This window comes from Festucalex cinctus, chromosome 1, assembly GCF_051991245.1.
Source record: "Festucalex cinctus isolate MCC-2025b chromosome 1, RoL_Fcin_1.0, whole genome shotgun sequence".
In the NCBI taxonomy this organism is placed as follows: domain Eukaryota; kingdom Metazoa; phylum Chordata; class Actinopteri; order Syngnathiformes; family Syngnathidae; genus Festucalex; species Festucalex cinctus.
Window position 1 is genome coordinate 60873538 of NC_135411.1, and position 21658 is coordinate 60895195.

General features: G+C 42.5%; 1 protein-coding gene across 5 annotated transcripts in view; it reads right to left on the reverse strand.

The window, feature by feature from the left end:
* nfixb (nuclear factor I/Xb) overlaps positions 1-21658 on the reverse strand; it is a 169485-nt gene that overhangs the window by 132035 nt on the left and 15792 nt on the right. For 3 of the 5 annotated variants that reach the window (XM_077499131.1, XM_077499034.1, XM_077499000.1), the window contains exon 2: positions 4266-4349. The exons of the other annotated variants lie outside the window; for them this stretch is intronic. In XM_077499131.1, the coding sequence (XP_077355257.1) occupies positions 4266-4349 (84 nt within the window). The remainder of the gene's footprint in view (positions 1-4265; positions 4350-21658) is intronic. 5 annotated transcript variants of the gene reach the window in all.

The window sequence follows — 21658 nt, forward strand, 5'->3', positions numbered from 1 at the left end:
GGCCTGACACTGGAGTCCTGCTGATTTATGAGGCCGACCACTTGTGCGTTTAAACCACAAACCTGCGCAGGTCAAATAAAGAGATTCGGGCTCTGTGAAGCCAATGATCAGTCACACAAGGGTCAAGGGGTGCAATTGGTAACCCCTTGCCAAAAACAGGACATCATAACGCCTAATTCATACCTCAAACTGTTTTTAGACATTCTTAAATGCAGCACAGGTGCAAAAGGTTACGAGAGTGGCTGAACACAGATCGTAATCCTTCAAATGAGTCGGCTTGCACGAAACACATGCGAGCGCTCCTCAAATGAGCCACGCATTTAGCGGTGGATGTGAGTAAATCTCTCATTAAGGAGCACATGCTAGAGCCATATGCTTCCGCTCGCTGGGTCTGCCGCGGCTCGGCCTTTTCGCGCAGCGCAAACGTGCATATTCACGGCTGCTCCACAACAAGACGATTCAACGTTTTGCGAGCGGAACTGAGGCTTTCAACTACTGTATATAAATCAAGTATAGCGGCTCAAACTGGTTGGTAAAGGATGGAAATCAGAAGTTTGATATCACAAGCGGTATAACACCACACCCAGCTATCGCTGTGGTGCGAAGGGGAGAAAGCGACGTGTGGTTGTGGCGGCTGGCTCGAGGTCTATCTGGCATTGCTTTAAGTGGCTCCAAATATAGAAGTCATGACCTGCCAAAGACTCTTGACTGGTCAGAGGATCTGTCCAAAAAGTGACTTCTGAAGTCAATTGTGTCTGTAACTTGACTACTTGAAGTGTTCACAATAAATACATGACGTGCGTCAGAAAAGTTCCAGGACCAGCTTCAGAAAAGCTCCATTTCAAACCCAAACTACAAACTACGAGTTTAACATGAGGGCCAAACGATAAACAAGCACATCTACAAAAAAAATACTGCTACATTTGCTGTGTTCTGTGTGAGTAGAGGTGAGAGTTGTGGTGGCTTAAGATTGTCGTGACCGACAGAGCTGTGGAGTATCCTGGGAAGAATCCTTCCGGGAGTGCGTGATAGCATGGCAGAGGAGGCTGGGAAAGTGTTACCTCATTACTTTGAAGGGGCAAACTAGTAGTTTGTACTAGTATGAATTTTAAAAACCGTCATAGTAGTCACCCCAGTTCTGGAGTTTTTCTGACACACCTCACATACCGTACAACTAGTGGCCACAGAATTATGGGTGCTGTACAGAACAGCATTATGAAAATACTTCCTTTTGTCACAGGCCACGTCATAGTTCTCCGCAGGGCCATTATGACTGCAAACCACGTGAATGTCTGCTTCATTGTCACTTATATAAATAAAAATGACTTGAATTGACTTGACTTATGCACAAGAAATGAATGGTTAAAGTGAAACTCAACCACCAACCAGATTCTTGCTCCACCCCTCACTAATATTTGAAAACGGCACTTCAAGGGCGTGTTGCCTGGAGGACCGCTGGGCTTATATACACACCACAGTGGCACTACATCAGATTCAAGGGTGACGTCGGTTGTTTGCTCTTCCAATGAGAGGACAAACTGACAAATTGTGTTTAGCCCAGTGTTTAACCTGAAGATGGCACCATTCAGACCCAGTTTTGCCCCCCTAATTCAAGATTTCAAACAAACAAGCACTAAAATGTCAGAACAATGACCGGGACCTGTAGATAACATTAGCAAACACGTTTGTACAGTTTAATAGCAAAAAACATAAATAAAAAAGTTGTTTGGCATTAAGTACCCATTTAACTAGTTTTAAAATTACAAGCCAGCTTAAAAAAAAAAAAAAAGGTTGATCATCTGTTTTTAAGTTATTTTAAGAAGGTGATTTAATAGATGTTTGCTCAATGTTATTAAAAGTGAAGAAAATGTCCAGAAACGCAAATTTTTGGAAGTTAGCAATGGTGTACACAACAGAGCATCACATGTACCTCGACTTGCTAGTTTTGTCTTGTTGTATTTTTTGCTATGTTCCACTTGGTTGATTTTTTTTTGCTTAAACTCATTCACTCCCAGCCATTTTCACAGAAGCAGTCCCGTTCGCTCCCAGCTGTTTTACTGGATTTTGACTGATTTTGCAAGGCCCACAGAATATTAGTTTCTATTGCTATAAAAGCACGGAACCTATCAAAAGAAAGATTAAAGTCTCTTCTTTCATCAGGAAAAAAGCATGTTTCTATCTGTTTCCGTTTTGCAGCAATTAGCATTAGAAGAGATCTAAGTTTCATCAGTTTTCACATATCTATTTAAAATTCTAAGTAATTGAGCTTTTTTTCTACATGGCCCTGGTTGATCTCCTTTGCTCTGCTGCCACCAGCTGACCGTTTGTGTAATAACTACAATTTCTGCAACCGTTCTTTGTAGTTGAGAGGCTGCATCAAAGCCTTCTGTATGCTCTAGCATAAAAATAAATAACAAAAAAACATATAAATACGTCTTTGGGACACTTAGAACATTAAAAAAAAACTTATTTACACGTTATTGGGAGCAAATGAGTTAATATTGAGGATGATCTTCAGTGAAGTGAAAAAAAAAAGAGCACAACAGTCGCAAATTTATGAAAAAGACAAACAGCCATACATAACTACAAAATGGAAATATTTACAAGGAGCATGGAGTTGACACGAGCACTTAACTAACCATGCGCTAAACAACCAGCTGGCGTCAGAGATCCTGATGTCACACACGAGGCCACACCCACTTCAAAGCCCATGTCACACAAATTCTTCAAAGTGAAATGTGTGTGCTGTGTGTACTGTAGGTATTGTGTATGTCTGATTTATTTACACGTTAGTTGATTTATTGACATTCTCTAATGACATTTTGATACTTATTATATTTTGCAATGTTTACAGCATTTTATCATTTCAATGCTATTGGGTTGGATCTAGTTAGCTTGTTAGCAAATGGTCATAAACTTGCTTCTGGCAAGTGTTTCTTTAAAAAAAAAAAAAAAAAAAAAGAATATTCATTCTATAACTACATTTTTAGTTTCTTTCAAATAATCACATAGAAATGTTTGATGAAATCTTTTAACAATGATAATGGTATCTTTGCACAAATCCACTACTTCCTGAACTCAACACCAGTCCTTCGTTTCCTGTCTTTCATGAGTGGACAAGCTGATCAGGCACACCTGGATTAATCAGCTAGTCCACTCATGAAAGACAGGAAACAAAAACGTGGTATTCAGTTCAGGAAGTAGTCGAACTGTGCAAAGAGCCCATTATGTATCTTTTGTTTGAAACTTTAGGCCATGACCTGCGGATATTAGCAATGAGGCTGTCATCTTCCTTTAAAACTATTTGATATGTGAATTCTGAGAGATCGAGGCAGTCACTCAACTGGCACCAATTGCAAAATATGGAACTTTTTCCGTAGTCCGGTCAAAGGTGAGCTAATGGACATAAAAGCGATGATGTCAAAGCGTGACTTGAAAAGCGGTTTCTGATGTGATCCTGCTAAGAGCCTCTAGGGGGCATAATTGCATAATAGCCAATAATTGCTATGATGTGCAGTGATGAATGAAGAAATAGTCGGCAGCATTTCTCACACGTTTTGCTACTTTTATACATGCGGATGATCACAGGTAGAATCGATCATTTGGATGTTCTTGAACTCACTGCCCTCAGAATACAATACAGCCACACTGACGCCCCCCAACCAACACCAAAAAAAAAAAAAAAAACACCCCTACTAGCCGTGCACCTCAATTACGGCCATCATGCTTCATCTCTGTACCCCGGGACACATGATACTCTGTAGCAAACCAGATTCTCTGTGAGACTTGGCGTGAGTCTAAACTCAGTGAAAACAAAAGGCTGCGGCCTCAAAAAACCTGCGGCTCCCATCACATTAGCAATCATAATCCCAGTCGTCTTTCTCCTCTCAAGCCTTCACTCCGTTTCTATCGTTTCAATCACCATGACTAGTGGAAATTAACTGCTCTCTCCCTTGAAGTCTTTGCTGTTCTTTTCACATTTTCATACAACATCATTCTCATTCCTATGGGGGTTGACGATGAGGGGGATTTTGTGAATTTGCGAAGGCCCCCTTTCCGTTGAAAAGTGCGTGTGGACTGGAAATAATGATTGTAATGGCTTGCAGCTGACTTATAGTGCTGTGAATGACGTTACAATTGTGGCAATTACCAAGAGCTTGAACACCAACTGCCTGTCATAGTGATAATGAGTGATGACTCACAATAATAATAATAATAATAATAATAATAATAATAATAATAATAATAATAATAATAATGCATACCCTGTATGAATCTGATACAACAAAGCATTCAGGCATCCCAGGACCTCTGGAGGGTTCTTCATTCAACAGAAAGTTTTCGGTTGCCTGAAATAATAACACAGCAGTTATTTCTTCATAAACTGACAACCATGCAGAACTGTGCACAAAAAAACTATTAGGCCATACTTTTTTTTTTTTTTTTTTTTTTTTACAGCGTTCTTTCTGTCATGAATCTAAATGATAAAGCTGAAATGCAATTTCTTCTAAGGGTTAAGGCAAATGATCTAATAAATAGTTATAATTATTTGTTCAATGATGGCCAAATATTTTTTTGCATAGTGCTGTTCAGCAGCTGTGAATATGGCAAATGTTATGCTGTTGTCTGTTACGAGCTATGAAATTCAGACAAGGTCCCACCGCATCTAATCACATATCATCTAAATAAATAAATGAAATTCAAATGCCCCCCCACTCTCCCTCTTGTTCTCTCTGTAAGCTGAACGGTGTGCGTCGCCTGCCTGCGTCCATGTGCTGTGCGGGCTCGACGCCCATCACTCATTGCAACTTGAATGGGGAGCAAAATGTTTCGCTGTGGTGGCAGCACACAATACTCCAGCACAATGGCATTTCCTGTCGCTGCCATTTCACCTGCATTGCTCACTGATTCAGCAAAAATCTTTCACACACATGCACACAACCTCACACGCACGGTACACATGCGCACATCAGCCGCGTACATAGGCCATACGTCTAATCTATAAATATACTCGACCCCCCGGTTGCGCTTAAAGCCGTTCATTGTAGTCTTGGAGTCATGTAGATAAAGTATCCTACGGAAGCAGGTATCGAAACATAAAAAAAGACATTCTTCTATGTGCTTCGACTAATGTTAATGAGCGCTGTTATGTCCTTATTTGAGCTTAATTATTTATTTTATTTTTTATTTTTTTTAGCTCTGCTAGCACAAGAGAACAAACAGCTTAACAAAGCAGTGTGGCAGTCAGTATTTTGTAATTGTTATCTCTTATCAAGAAGAAAACGCTGAAGACAAGGCACATTACTGCCACCTACAGGACACAGATTTTCCTCCGCTGAGGTCTTTTGTGTTTATTGGTTGTTTGTTTTGTTAATTTAATATTAAATGTTTTATTCAGGAGTAGGGATGAATCTTTCACAAAATTATTTTTAATTCTAATCAACTTTTAATGAGCTCTTAGACAATATCTCTGAATGTTCTGAACTCCTATATGAAGTATATCATTGCGTGGACAAGGACTTGAAGCTCAATGCTGATACGATGCTGTGCTCCTTTCGAACAGTCAAGTGAGTTCTGGCTGTACCTATGGTGGTTACAGTCAAGTATGGGACATTGTGCCTCAATTGCTTCATGACATGTTTGGTCAATGATCAGTTCCACACAATCAATAGAATTCCCAACATTCATGTAATTGTTGTGGACCAAAGTAGCATTTTTCTTATACGACACTTAAAATGACTTGGTATTTGTGTACTGTGAGACAGGTCAATCTTGGAGTCTGAATGAGAATCCATTTTGTTATTTATTTTTATTATCTGAACTAGGGATGTTCCAAAAAATTTCGTCTGCAATATTACCGGTGTATTTTTTTTAGGTGATAACGTGGTGACGTAATGCGTAACTTGGACGTACACGCGTCGTTCGCTGCCGCACAAAAAAACAATGTAGGAGCTGCAAGATCTGCAGCCAGTTTATACAGCCAGTTCTTGTCGCGTCTTCGACAAAGTGGGAGTGAGCTTCGTCGTGTGGAGGCTCTTTTGCTACAAGAGGTCAGCTATACTGCTAAAAAAAAACAACAACAACAACAACAACAACCAAAAAACATCCATCCATCTATCCATCTTCTTCCGCTTATCTGAGGTCGGGTCGCGGGGGCAGCAGCTTTAGAAACCCAGACTGGAGGCGGGGTGGGGGGTTTGTGCTGGGGTGGTCACTATTTCTTTTAACAAGGAAAAAAAACAAAATGGAGCAAAACACCCACCCCGCCTCCGGCCTTATACTAACTGCCTACGAGCTACATACATCTCATCTGTATGTATACCGTGTATTTTATACAGCAGTCTGCTTGCGAGGTGGGAGTAACAAGATGGCGGCCTTGTGACTTCAACGGCTTGCACTAGCGTGTGTATGGGCTATCAGCTATCCAGTTATATATACAGGTCAGTGATCTGAAACAAGTCACTTGGAGTTCAGAGGTCGAAAAAAAATTACTCCAAAAAACACAAGTCGGTGCTCGGTTTTTCAGAATAATTTTTTTTCTTCTGTTTTTTGGAATCTTTTTTTTTTCTGTCTTTTTTTAATATTGTTTTCCCCCCTGTTTTTCAGATTAACCAGATTTTTTTTTTAAATGACAGAAAAAAATATTCAGTAAAACAGAAAACAAAAATAATAAAAACAGAAGAAAAAAATACAAAAAAAAAAAGCTCCCAAAAAAATTAGTCAGAAAAATAGGAGATTCTTTATTTTTTTTTCCAAGTGAATGCAATTTGCAATTTGTTTACGTTTCAATTCTGGAAAAAAATGGTGGCTTAAATATTGTTGCTACAATAAAAGTGCTATTATTCTGAAGTGTTAATCACAAATCTATTGTTCAGTAATTATTAGCAATATCGTCAAAAATACGTTTTTATGGAATCAAAACAGACATTAGGTCACTTAACCCTTTACATATGGAGACACGAACACATGTGCATACGATGGCATGGGATTGCACTTGAGCAAATACATGAACAGACACATACATAAACACACAACTATAATAAGTCCCAGACTTTGGCCAACCCAGCTGCGGTTTGAGAGCGAGAGACACAGGCTATTCATATCCGGCTGAATGAGAGGTTATAGCTCAAGCCTTTTCCCTTTGACTCGAACACAGGAAGGGCATCTTCTTGTGTGAATTTACTGTGTTTGTTTGGTAAAAAATCCGAACGATTAGGGCAAGATCAACATTGGTTTGCTTCGCTCGCAATGACTTGAGCGCAAGCCACATGAAGCGATTGCACAAATTTAAAGTTGGAATAATCCGAGCGACTACGAAAACAGTGCTCATGCCGTTCGGCCTCAGCATCCATCCTCTCTTGTCATCATCAATTGGTGGGATAACACCGGAGGGAAACCATTTGAAACCATTTGTCCCACTAAATGGTGCCCTTGTCAACTTCTCTGGGCTTTCTTTTAAGCTCTTAAACTGGCCGGTCCAGCTGAGGGATATATTTTACTCTGTTTATAATCACAGAGTAGCTCAAAAGAAGGCAGAGTGGCAATTCTAAGTGCCTGTTTCTGTTAAGAGTTTTAACACTGAAAAATGACTTGTGCACAACAAATCAGGCTCAAAGCATACTGTACTGTAAGTATACATGAAAGGGAAAACAATCAAGAACGATTACCAAATCCTATCCTTCTATTGCCATCTATCTAGCAACACTCATGGATGGCTATTGTTTATTTGCGTTTTGTTTGATGTTAGCTCCCTCTAGCAATCTATCAGTTTAATGAAGACTCTAAATAGTAATGTGACAAGTGACTGCCATCATGGTAGAATTTCCCCCCAAAAAATGACTATGTGCCTATTTAAAGTCACGTTTTAAGGGGAAGTGAGGCTGTTTGGAATGTCATGGTAATTGTGACAAGGCCTGCTCGGAATTTCTGCCCGGACGAGCTTTTTCGTGGATACTTTTAACTGAAACTTGCCATCCGATCAGACAACGGGTTCCCCGATTAGCAGACGGAAGGAAAGTGTTGAGGAGATATATTGAGGAATAGTCAAGTTGTACTATTTTTTTCTTATTTGAAAGTGTCTTGTGGCCAGATTTTCTATAGGCAATATCACTCAAAAAGGCCATTTTATTCCTCACTCACACACACATACCCTCAATTTCTCTTAAACTTCGTGTAATTTTCAAATGTTTTCATGTGTTGTACTTGTCATGGTTTTGCTCTCAGGCCTGTTTGTTTTCATTCCAGCACCCAAGAGATTGGTGGGCGTTCCCTTCTTAATGACCACACCTGTTCCACATGGTCAATCAATGGACTATAAAGCCACTGCGCCACCACTGCCGACTGCCAGATTATTCATCTTGCTCACTGCTGTGCAGGCAAGTGTTTATTCTAGCGTTTTCATAGCCTTTCATAGCCTTTCATAGTCTTTTCACGTGTCTTGTATTACTACGTCGCCCTTTGTTGTACTTTGTATAATGTTTGGATTTTAGTTTGCGTTCCCTCACCTAGACTTGTAGTGTTACCTTTTACGTGTGCGCTGTTGGCCACGTTTGCCTAAGTTGAACTTTCTATTTCGTGTTATATGATGTTTGCTGTGAATCCTTGCGTTTTGTAAGCAAGTGTTTTTCGTTAATTGCTATTTTTCTCCTTGCCTTTTGCAAGTGTTTTCGGTTGAGTTGTTTTGTACTGGTTGTTTGACCAGCTTTTTCGGTTGTTTGTTTCCGCGCATCCGCAGAATAAATTCTTGATCCTCCTTTCTCTGGTCTGCGTATTTTGGGATCCACTCTCGCCGGCAATCCCGGCCGCGCCTAACAGAATAATCTGGCCATGGATCCCGCAGACCCAGAAAAGGTACGTCACGCTTTGGCCAGTCAAAGGCAGTTGGTGGGGCAACATGACAAATCGCTGCGTGAGATGCAGGAGGCGATTTCCACGCTGGCCCGCCAATTAGGGGAGCTTTCGACCCGGGTCGGTCAAGCAGAAGCATGCGCTTCTCCCCGAGCTAGCTCAACTCCTGACTTGGAGCAGGCGTTGCCTTCTCATGTTGCCATTAGCGAGCCTTCTCTGCCACATCCGTCACGTTACGGAGGGGAACCCGGTATTTGCGGAACCTTTTTGCACCACTGTTCCCTGATTTTTGATCAACAACCACTTACGTATGCCCTTGATCGCTCCAGGGTAGCATTTGTTATGAGCCTCTTGACTGGCCAAGCAGCCTCTTGGAGTATGGCCGTGAGCAATTCAGCACCTGAGCTCCGGTCTTCCTTCCCTGATTTTGTTCGTGAACTCAGACGTGTGTTTGATCATCCTGTGACGGGGAGGCCGGAGGCCAGTTACTTGACTTTGTGCAGGGGCGGCAATCAGTCGCAAACTATTCTATCGGATTTCGAATCCTGGCCGCAGAAAGCGGGTTTGACAATCAGGCACTCTGTTGTATATTCCGGCGAGGTCTTTCACCGGTATTGAAGGACGAGTTGGCAGTTCGCGATGAAACCACAAACTTGGAAGAACTTATAGCCCTGAGTATTAGACTGGATAATCGTATCCGGGAAAGGTGGGGAGAACGGGACTGTGAGAGGACTCATGCAAGGGACTCTGACAATGAGCGACGAGATTCCCGACCGCACACTGGGACTGACGCCGCAGCGGACGACCCCATGAGTGGCCGACTTCACCCAGCAGAGCGGCGGCGACGATCTCAGAGTGGGGCCTGCTACTACTGTGGTCAATCGGGACACCTGGTCGCTGGGTGTCCAGTCAGAGCTTCACGTGGACAACATGGGAAGACGCTACTCCGCTCGCCACAAGCCCCGGCTGAAACACCGATCCCGTCTACACCGCAGCGTGAGTGCATTAGGACAGGGGTGGAGAAGAGTAGGTTGGGCTCTAGAGCTGTCAGCTGCATTAGGCTCGAACTTCCAGGGGAGGTAACGGGAGCGGGAAAGACCATTACCGTTATTGCTCTTATTGACTCTGGGGCCGATGAGTGCTTTATGGATCCCGGTATTGTTGAGCAGTTGGGTTGTCCTTTAGAACCGCTAAGAGAATGTAAAGAGGTGCTAGATCTTAACGAACGCCTCCTGGCCGCTATTGAAAACGTTACTGCTCCTGTTGAGCTAAGGTTGTCGGGTAACCACGTGGAGCGACTTCGTTTTTTTGTTATGCAGTCCCGCTCGGTACCCATTATTTTGGGTCTTCCGTGGCTTAAAAAACATAATCCAGAGATTGACTGGTCCAAGCCAGCCCTAGAAAACTGGAGTCAATTCTGCCATGCTAACTGTCTAGTATCCGCCGACTGCGATAAACCCATTGCTCCACCTATGCTTCCGGAGGCAATCTGCCTCGACAATGTACCAAGAGAATACTATGACCTTAGTAAGGTTTTTAGTAAGGATCGTGCCCAGTCGTTACCGCCCCACAGACCCTATGATTGCGCGATTGACTTGATTCCCGATGCACCACTTCCTACCTCTAGATTGTACCGTATATCGCAACCGGAACAGGCTGCCTTGCACGACTATATATCTTCCTCCTTGGCTGCCGGCTTAATCCGTCCCTCGACTTCGCCGGTAGGATCAGGGTTTTTCTTCATCGAGAAGAAAGACAAGTCGTTGCGTCCCTGCGTCGATTACAGAGGTCTTAATGACATTACTATAAAGAATAAATACCCCTTGCCCTTGCTTGATTCAGCGTTCGCACCACTGCAAGCCGCAACAGTATTTACGAAGCTCGATCTTCGGAGTGCTTACCACCTGGTTCGGATTCGGGAGGGGGACGAGTGGAAGACCGCTTTCAAGACCCCGCTGGGACATTTTGAATACTTAGTTATGCCATTCGGTCTCACTAATGCCCCTGCCATTTTCCAGTGTTTGATAAATGACGTGTTGCGAGATATGCTGGATCAGTTCTGCGTTGTGTATCTTGACGATATTCTGATATTTTCACATAGTCTCCAAGAACATAAGATTCATGTACGCAAATTGCTCCAGCGATTACTGGAGAATCGGTTGTATGTAAAGGCTGAGAAATGCGAGTTTCATCTAGACTCAGTCCAATTTCTGGGCTTCATAGTAGAGAGAGGGCAACTTAGAGCAGACCCAGCTAAGATTCAGGCGGTGGTGGATTGGCCCTCTCCGACGTCTAGGAAACAGCTGCAAAGGTTCCTAGGGTTTGCGAACTTCTATAGGCGCTTTATCCGTAACTATAGCCAAAGGGCAGAACCACTTACACGGCTTACATCAACTAAGGTCCCATTTCAGTGGACTCCAAGAGCAGAATCTGCTTTCTCTGACTTAAAACAATTATTTTCTACGGCACCAGTGTTAAAGCATGCTAACCCAGAACTTCCTTTTGTGGTCGAGGTCGACGCATCCAGTTCAGGAGTGGGGGCGGTCCTCTCCCAACGCTCCCCAGGCGACCAGAGGCTGCACCCCTGCGCGTTCTTTTCCAAGCGCTTCAGTCCTGCCGAGGTCAACTATGATGTTGGGAACCGTGAGCTTCTGGCCATCGTACTGGCTCTACGGGAGTGGAGACACTGGCTGGAGGGAGCCAAGGAACAATTCGTCATCTACACCGACCACAAGAACCTGGAATATATTCGCGCAGCCAAGAGAAAGGACCCTCGTCAGGCAAGATGGGCTCTGTTTTTTACTCGCTTTGACTTTGTGTTGACTTATCGTAGGGGGACCCTGAATCAGAAGCCTGATGCCCTTTCACGCATCCATGACAATGTCACTGAAGCCCTGGTTCCTGAACCAATTCTGCCCGAGCGCTGCATCGTGGGAGGATTACAGTGGACTATTGAACGCAAAGTTACAGACTCGCTAGCAGGTATCCAAGTGCCGGAAGGGGTTCCCCCTGGGAAGTTGTTCGTGCCCCCCCAAGTGCGCACGGACGTTTTGCGATGGGGACATGAGTCCGACCTTGCGTGTCACCCTGGAATCCACCGCACACAATTCTTGGTGGAACAACGGTTCTGGTGGCCGGAACTCCGAAGGGACGTTGCAGACTTTGTGAGGGCATGTGTTGCCTGTGCGTGTGGGAAGGCGTCCCACCAAGCACCTGCTGGGCTACTCCGGCCCTTACCGGTACCCTCTCGCCCTTGGTCCCACATTGCCATGGACTTCATCACGGGACTACCAGTATCGAAGGGTAACTCTGTAATCCTGACCATAATAGACCGATTCTCGAAGCTAGGCCATTTCGTGGCTTTACCAAGGTTGCCGTCCGCATTGGAGACGGCCAAATTGTTAGTAAAGCACGTGGTTCGGCTCCATGGCATTCCCCTTGACTTGGTCTCTGACCGAGGACCACAGTTTGTGTCCCAAGTCTGGAAACGGTTCTGCAGAGCGTTAGGGGCCACCACAAGTCTTTCGTCTGGCTACCACCCGCAAACAAATGGCCAAACGGAACGTCTGAATCAGGACCTTGAAGCGGCGCTTCGTTGTGTGTGCCTGCAGTCCCCTGCGTCATGGTCATCACACCTAAACTGGGTTGAGTACGCACACAACACGTTGATCTCCTCAGCTACAGGTCGATCTCCATTCGAGGCTGCCTACGGATACCAGCCCCCGCTGTTTCCGTCCCAAGAGGGGCAGGTAGGCCTCCCGTCTGTGCAAATGCACCTTCGCCGAGCCCACAGAGTCTGGCGGGAGACCAGAGCCGCCTTGTCCCGTACTGCTGCCCGAAACCAGGCCATCGCTGATCGGCGGCGCCGCCCGGCACCAACTTACACGCCGGGAGACAAGGTATGGCTATCCACCCAAAACTTACGGCTGGCAGGTGGGGCCAAGAAGCTGGGCCAGCGGTACGTAGGCCCTTACGAGATTGTGACAGTGGTTAATCCTGTGGCCATGAAACTTCGTCTCCCGCCATCCATGAAGGTCCACCCAGTCTTCCATGTCTCCCAGCTCAAGCCTGTCATCTCCAGCGACTTGGCTCCTGCCCCAGTAACTCCTCCGCCTCCACGGCTGCTCGACGGTGACCCTATCTACACGGTCAGAGAAATCCTGGACTCCAGACCTCGTGGCAGGGGTGTCCAGTATCTGGTTGACTGGGAGGGCTACGGGCCAGAGGAGCGGCAGTGGGTTCCCCGCTCCTGGATCTTGGATCCGTGCCTCCTGCGGGACTTCCACTCAGCTCACCCTTCGAAACCAGGTGGTCCGCCAGGGGGCGTCTGTTAAGGGGGGGGTACTGTCATGGTTTTGCTCTCAGGCCTGTTTGTTTTCATTCCAGCACCCAAGAGATTGGTGGGCGTTCCCTTCTTAATGACCACACCTGTTCCACATGGTCAATCAATGGACTATAAAGCCACTGCGCCACCACTGCCGACTGCCAGATTATTCATCTTGCTCACTGCTGTGCAGCCAAGTGTTTATTCTAGCGTTTTCATAGCCTTTCATAGTCTTTTCACGTGTCTTGTATTACTACGTCGCCCTTTGTTGTACTTTGTATAATGTTTGGATTTTAGTTTGCGTTCCCTCACCTAGACTTGTAGTGTTACCTTTTACGTGTGCGCTGTTGGCCACGTTTGCCTAAGTTGAACTTTCTATTTCGTGTTATATGATGTTTGCTGTGAATCCTTGCGTTTTGTAAGCAAGTGTTTTTCGTTAATTGCTATTTTTCTCCTTGCCTTTTGCAAGTGTTTTCGGTTGAGTTGTTTTGTACTGGTTGTTTGACCAGCTTTTTCGGTTGTTTGTTTCCGCGCATCCGCAGAATAAATTCTTGATCCTCCTTTCTCTGGTCTGCGTATTTTGGGATCCACTCTCGCCGGCAATCCCGGCCGCGCCTAACAGTACTCAGGATGAAGTAAGGTTATTATGGCTCATGAAAACTAATGATATAACTAAAACAAAAACTTAACTACCGTAAATAAAATAAAAATTTATTAAAAAAAAAAAAAAAAGTGTTTATAAGACAAAAACATAACTAACAAACTAAATTTTACACAAAAAGTAACAAAAACTACACTTCGGATACCGAAATGGCTTTGTTTTTGTCCTTGTCAATTTCTTCCATGAGCTTTTTGGCTTGGTTTTAAATATTTGGGGTTTTTTTCTTTTTATTCGGTATTACTGTGCAGCCACATTGGAGAAAGAAGGGCCAGCAATTATTTTGGAATTATAGTCTAATTTATTACTCATTACTCATGGTGACTTTTTGCACTCCGCAAATATTTCATACTTGTATGAATATATAGATAGTATAGAAATGTTAAATAATAATTATAATAAAAACTATGTTAAAATAGGCATGTGTACTGCTCCTCCAACTTCCTTGTGCACCCTGCCCTCTAGATTCCCCCAGATTGAAGTCAAGTCAAGTCATCTTTATTAGTGCCCTGCTCAGTCTGGTGGATGGTGGAGGCTGAGTCTGCCTTTGCTCACTATGCCTCCACAGCAACTCCAAGACACTTCTGATGATGAACATGGATGTGAGACGGTGTAATTGTCCTTTCTTCACAGAAACACGCCCATGAGATTTATTTGCTCAGTGTGGGGCCACTCCTTAATCGCTATACATAACCCTGACGACTATGTGAACTTCCGGAAGAGTCCTCTCACTTCAGTTTCTTCAGGTGTTTAGCCACTCACACTGCACGGTAGTCACACTACAGGGCTCGCTATTCCGACCTTGTCCTCTGCTGTTTAATCTTCCCTTCATTGCATCCCTTCCCCACGGGGTGTACCGCTACTTTTCCAGTCCTCATAAAAAACACAGAACCCGACTTCCGTGTAACGTTTTTGTTGCCTGCCATCGTACGCTTTACTCCGTTACGCTTTATTTACCCTCTCTCGCTCATATTTGTTATATTAGGCCTCTTAATGATTAGATAGGTGACTTTAGCTAGGCCGTTGTGCCACTGCAACTCTGGGATGTGATTTGAATGATGTCTCTTAAACTATTTACTTACTTTTTGTAAAATGTCTAAGTGACAGCCCATTCTTGCTGAATAACTATCCATCCATCCATCCATCCATCCATCCATCCATTTTCTTGACCGCTTATTCCTCACAAGGCTCGCGGGGGGTGCTGGCACCTATCTCAGCTGGCTCTGGGCAGTAGGCGGAGGACACCCTGGACTGGTTGCCTGAATAACAACTATATGACTGTTAATTATGCTTTAAATAGGTATGAGGAAACCAAATGCTGGTGTACCTTGTATTAATCACAAAGGGAATCATGTATTGGTTATTTACTTTTCGTCACTGCAACTTAAAGGCGCCAGCGGGACCTAAGAATGCTAACACATGCACATTTCTTCAGAGTCAGTGACAGTGAACTCACCCGAAGAGTTCATAGCTACTTTTGAGACAGTGTGTCTAGGTACGGGCTATTCTAATGAACAAAAGTGACAAACTGATGTTTTATGACTGCCAACTGCAGGGGACCTCTGTGTTTCCTGCATAGAACCCAAAACAGCAATTTTTATTTAGTATTTTTGCCATACTCCTGTAGTAGCAAATTTGAGATAATTTGCAAATACACAACGCACATTATAAGTCACATTATTTTGTAGGTGTAAGAAAATCCTTTTGATACCAGCAAAAAAAACAAAACAAAAAACAAACATGTTACAAATTTTGGATTTAGGAGAAGAAAAGTCACCAGGGTGCCCAAAAAAAGGGCACAGCATGGCGAGGAGCCAGTTCTTCAAGAATAGTATGAGGGCCAAAAAAAATGAGCTAACGCTACGCTCTAGTGGCCGAAAGCAGATACTATTAGGTTTTCGCGAACTGTATAGCATTACGCAAGGGGGCCTGTCCTACACTTTGTTACCAATATAAAACAAGCGTGAAGTAGGCGGTCTGGTTGTTAGCCTATCAGGAAAAAAGAGTTTGTGCTAAAACTAATGCCTATAAACTGTTGTAATTCCTGAAATTGTTGGTCTCTGTTCATTTGCGCAAACGAATGGTCTTAGTGTGTTTTTGTCAATAAAGCCCACTCACGGTATAAGAGTAGAAACCATTTTGTATAGATTAGATCTTCTTCTGCATCCAGTAGAAAAGGCTAATCAGCTGTGTAGTCAATCTTTTTGGCATCCAGTAAATAGTTCAACTGAGAATATGGAGTCTCATGGTTGTTATTAGTAGTATGGTGAGCATTAAAGATAAAATAACCCGTGAAAGTTCCCATCACAACTTTACAACTGGTGCCATTACCCGGATCCCTATCTATCCCATCTCAAACCCTTTTTACAGTGAGTTGCTAATGAACCCATGCTGTTATTTTCTTCATATTAAAGCATGTTTAACTATTTTGTATTTTAAACTACAAACAAAAACAAGGCAAATATAACATACTTCTAGGATGGGACAGATTAATTTCAATTGGAGAGAAAAAATGTTTTGGATCACACCGTGGGCAATTACGAGTCCATATCAATGAACCCGAGAAGCAAATTTTAGCCTTTAGGGGAAGAATGTACAAACAAAATCCAAACAAGCTTCCAGATAACATGCATGCATGCATAATAATCCATACAGCAATGTTCCAACATGCTGAATTTTTTGTTTTCCTCCTGTCATGCATTTGGTCATTCACTTTTGAAAGTCTATATTTGTGTTAACTGTCTGACTGTGACACTGGAGTCTCACTGCCTTGAATGTGAGCATGCTTCACTTAAGTTGTTAACGCACCTTGTTGGAGGCAGGTTCTTTAAGAATCCTTTGATGTTGTACATTGACATTTTACGTGACATCATACTCCTGTTCTCAAGTATCTTCCTGTGATATCTAAATAAGAAAGTGCTTTGCTGTTGGAATATTGTCAGGACTGACATAAAACGCTGTTTTTGCGAATTTGTCCCGGGACAATATTGATTGTTGCCAGATTCAATCGATGGAAGAGCGTTTATCAAGTGTGTTTGGATTAAACCACTGAGGCTCATGGTGTAATATATGACGCAAATAGATTGGGATGTGCATAATTGTTGTCGCGTAGCGTGATACAGTTTCAGCATTTGGGACATTGGCACTGTCTAACATCAGTATTCTGTCACACATGAAAGTGATCTTTTCTGGCACGAAATCAAAATTTGCTTTTCCATGCACATTTTAATAAAAGCTAAAACCAATAGAAAGCAGGACTCCAAATCAGCAGTATCTTCTATAATTGTGTTTTATGTTCGATCTTTATTTGATCGGCACTGTATTACAGCTGTGGTTGTTTTTTTTTTAAGTGCTCTATAAATAAAGTCGAATTGAATTAATGCTTTGTTTCTATTGAGAGTGGAAATAGTTAAGGTTTTTTTTTTAACTTTTATCAGAACAGATAAGGAGGTAAAAGGATAAACAGTATGTCAGTGTTCACCATTAACAACTTGCTTGCAGGGGTATTTATAACATGCTATAACACCTTTAATAAACTAAAAATGCTTAACCTAATTTTGATGATGATATGCTGCCCAAACAGAGTCCTGGAGATACAAATGTGTTTGAGGCAACAACCAATTAGCCTAAAGCAAGCAAAGGGAAAAAAAAAACAGTAACCTGGCTCAGTCCAATCTTTACCACTCACCTAGTCAATATTAATTCAACATTAATGCAAACACAACAAACTGGAATCTCAGCGTCTGAATTTTGGTACAACAATCTTCATCCCGTGTTTGATAATATGCAGCCATCTTTTGATGAAGAGGAATTTGGTATAGGGGAAAAAAATACATTTTGGTGGAGATTATGGTATAGATAGGGATTATTTTCAATTATCATCTAAGAGCAGGTCTGAGTTGCAATCTAAGACGATTTTGGTGGATTTGATCAAGATGCAGGCAGATAGATTTTGTGCTCTGCTGATATGTGTTGGTGGATGTTATCATATTTAATTTAAAAAATATGACAAGTGTTCAACGAACCCTCTAGATCATAGTAGAAATAAATCAATGGAACATTATGATTATTATTATTATTATTATTATTATTATTATCATAATTATATATATGTATGTATGTATATGTATGTATATATATATATATATATATATATATATATATATATATATATATATATTTTTTTTTTTTTTTTTTTTTTTTTTTTACACACCCTTGGGCCACAGCACAGCTATTGGCGAAGGCGAAATTCACACACACGGACATGAACGACCGGGTTGGAAGGCGGTCTTCAAGTCCACAACTATACCAGACACACAATTGGTTCAGAGCCAAGCAGCTCTCATTCTCATTGGCCATCCATATTGTATGATGCATTGTACCATCTCTCAACCGAGAACAAATAGTTTCATGAATATCGTAATCACCCAGCTGTCAAAGGCATATTTTGACAGACTGGCACAGCCGCTGCACAGCGAGACCAAGCTGACAACGAACATTGCTGGCTCTTTAGTGGCCCCCCTCAATGCTCAGCCACCTTTACTGTGGTTGCAGGCTCATATAAACTGAGACATGTGTAAATATACAAAGCAGTTCACAAATGCACAGTCATGTGTTTTGGTGTGCATTTACAATTTTCTGTGCACTTGCACACCGGCGCACCACTTGTGTGCACCGCTGACAATAACCCATCAGATCCAGCAGAAGGGTCAGAGACAAAAAAAAATCTTCCTGTGTTTGACACTTCCTTTGAATGGCAGGTTGCACAGCAAGTCAAAGCAGACAAAACTATGGTGGGTTCAGCAACTAGTTTTTAAGAGTGGCCGACTGTCAGCCACTGCTTTTGATGCATTTCAAAATTAGTTCATTCAGTTGTGCAAAGTGGTGGTTATCATTAGCTGGCTGAAGTAATATCTGGATTAATCACTCATGCATGAGCATGGTTGTTTGTTTATATATACTATATAATGTGGGGGTTATTGTTACAACGCGTCAAGTTTGGATGGCTCATGAATGAGAATTCTTGCAACGCTCATGCATTATGCTGAAGCCAGTATGAGCATAGGGTAGAACACTTATTTTAGACAAATCTGGACTTTATGTTGCAAGCAAGCCCAAACACAAAGTGGATTGATTGATTCTAATGTTTGGCCGATAAGGCATGACTTTTCCCCCTAGGGACTATTCACCCCAGACTAGACCATAAAAAACAATCAACCAAACAATGATCCTGTTTATTTGTTTGTTTTTTACTGATCCCAGGAATGTCACATTCTCATCTGCTCTTAGTTTCTCTTGACTGCATCAAAATTGTGTTTACTGTTTGTGAATTTTTTGATGAGCTCAGTGTTGAAGTGTTAACTGCTCAAATGTTACAATCAAATCCATACAAATTCAAGCAGTCGGATCGGCATGAAGATGAAAACTTCAGTGGATTAAATGAGAAATACAATCTTTCCCATTATTGTTTAAGTACAACTTCACTTGCTAAACACTCCAGAGTCTCTGTTAGTGTACTTTGCACTTCGTAGTAGGCCAGTCTAGTACTTATAGTGGAGAATGTGGATTGGCCTTGTCTTGCTGAAAAGGATGCCCCTGAAAAAGACATTGCTTGGCATATGAGGCAAAACCTGTTTATACCGTTCAGCATTAATTGTGCCTTGACAGATATGCAAGTTACCCATAACACAGTCCCATACCATCACATATGCTGGCTTTTGCGCTGATGGCAGTCTGGATGGTTGTTTTCCTCTTTGACTTCCAAAAACAACTTGAAATGTGGACTCGTCAGACCACAGTGCACTTTTCCACTTTCAGTCTATCTCAGATGAACTCAGGCCAAAAGGAAACAGTCGCGTTTCTGATAGCTGGCTTTCGCTTTGCATATGTTAACTTCTAACTTGCATTAGTTAGTTAGCGACAAACTGTTTTAACTGACCCATGATTTTCTGACATGCTCCTGAGCCCATGTGGCTTTATCCTTTACGTTATGATGCTGGAGGGTTTTTTGTTTGTTTGTTTGTTTGTTTGTTTGTTTGTTTGTTTGTTTGTTTGTTTGTTTGTTTGTTTGTTTGTTTGTTTGTTTGTTTGTTTGTTTGTTTGTTTTCCCGCCTGGTGGATCAACGTTCACGGACAGATTCTCTGATTCTGATTATGAGTGAACATTTTTCTTTAACTGTTGGACGATTTTCTCATGCAATTACTCACAGTGGTAAAACTTGCTCCATTTTTGCATGTTGCGCCCGTCCCAGCTTTTTTCAAATGTGTTGGATTCAGGTGTAGGCTACTCTATATACAGTAGATGTCAGACAGCAATGATTTGACTGCAGCTAAGTCAGTACAGTAAAGTGTGTAGTATTAATCTCGGTCTGTCGAGTACCTCATCTGCCTGCCTGTTATCTCCACCTCTCATAAACCATGACAGCTCTTAATAGGGATGCTGAAGTTGGCCGGGTTTCATGGCGCTGGATTAATCAGAGCACATATACATATGGCCCACCCTTCGCCATCGCTCAGACTTCACACAGCAGCTCGTAAACCACCTGGGTCTCAACAGTCTCGAAGCGATCATGAGAGGCAGGTACCCTTACAATTAGCGAACAGCCCTCCGATGGCTTCGAGCTCAACGCTTTCTAGAGCATCGGAGGCTCGCCTTCCGCCAGGACATAACACGCACCTTGCCTCGTCCCACTTCATTCCACCTTAATTGCGTCCTCATTCTTCACCTGCTAACAAGCTAACAAACCTGCGCAGATGTGGCAAGCACATCAAAGTGCAGGGAAGGATGGGAGGAGGACGTTGTTTGTCGAAAAAAATGAAAGGGGAAATTGGTGTTGTGTGAGCCCAAGCCAGCACCACCTTAGGGAGAAATGCTGGGAAAATGTGATATTTTACACCTGCATCTAAGGGTGAGGAATACAAGGCAGGGCGCAGGGAGGGAGGCGGTAATTAGAGCAGCGTGTGTGTGTACTGTTGAAAAGGATTTTTACTATGTTTCTGGGGCTTGCCACTGGTCCTGCTTCAGCATTCAGTTTGGTGAAACACACTCGATGCCAGATTATTAAAAATGCTAAACCTGTTTATGAATGCTTAAAAAAAGTGGTGGAAATTCAAACAAATATGCTAATATTGTTGCAGTGATAAATAGCTGGCAAGTCTGTGTAATGAATAATGCTATTGGCTCTAATTCCTCATTAAGGCCCTAAAGAGGAGTGCGAAGACAGAAAATACATGTATTGTTGCTGTGATTTGTTTTTTCATATTAAAATGACACAGCAGTAGATAGCAACTCATTCCCAAATTAAGTGGATTCAAATGACTCTGTCACACAGCTGGTGTGCCGCCTGCGTGTCCTGTAAAACCAATTAATGCCAGAGTTAAGTCTTGACAAAGTAATTGAAGCAGGGGTAGCTGTGAGACTGTTAACAGCGTTACCAGTGTGAGACAAAGTAAGACTACTTTACACTGTGAACCGTGTCTTTGTTTGATACGTTGAAGTACTAAAACATCTGTTACAGTTATTTATAGATAATGTGTTGTTTATTTAACATTTCAAACGCTTTCATTTGTTCCATTAGAATTTGTGTCCATTAGACATACATAACGTAAGGTGTCTTAAAGGTAGGGATGTCACGATAAGGGCAATATCGTGATATCGTGATATTAAAACTGCCACAATATCGTCGTCGTCATGTTCACAATATTTAAAAAGGAACACATCTGTTAAAAAAGTCAGGTTGATTTCTATTTATGCAGTTCTAGCACCCTCTAGTGGCTATTTTATTAGTGCAATTAAATTTTCATTAGGGATGTTTTGGCCTTTTATGTTT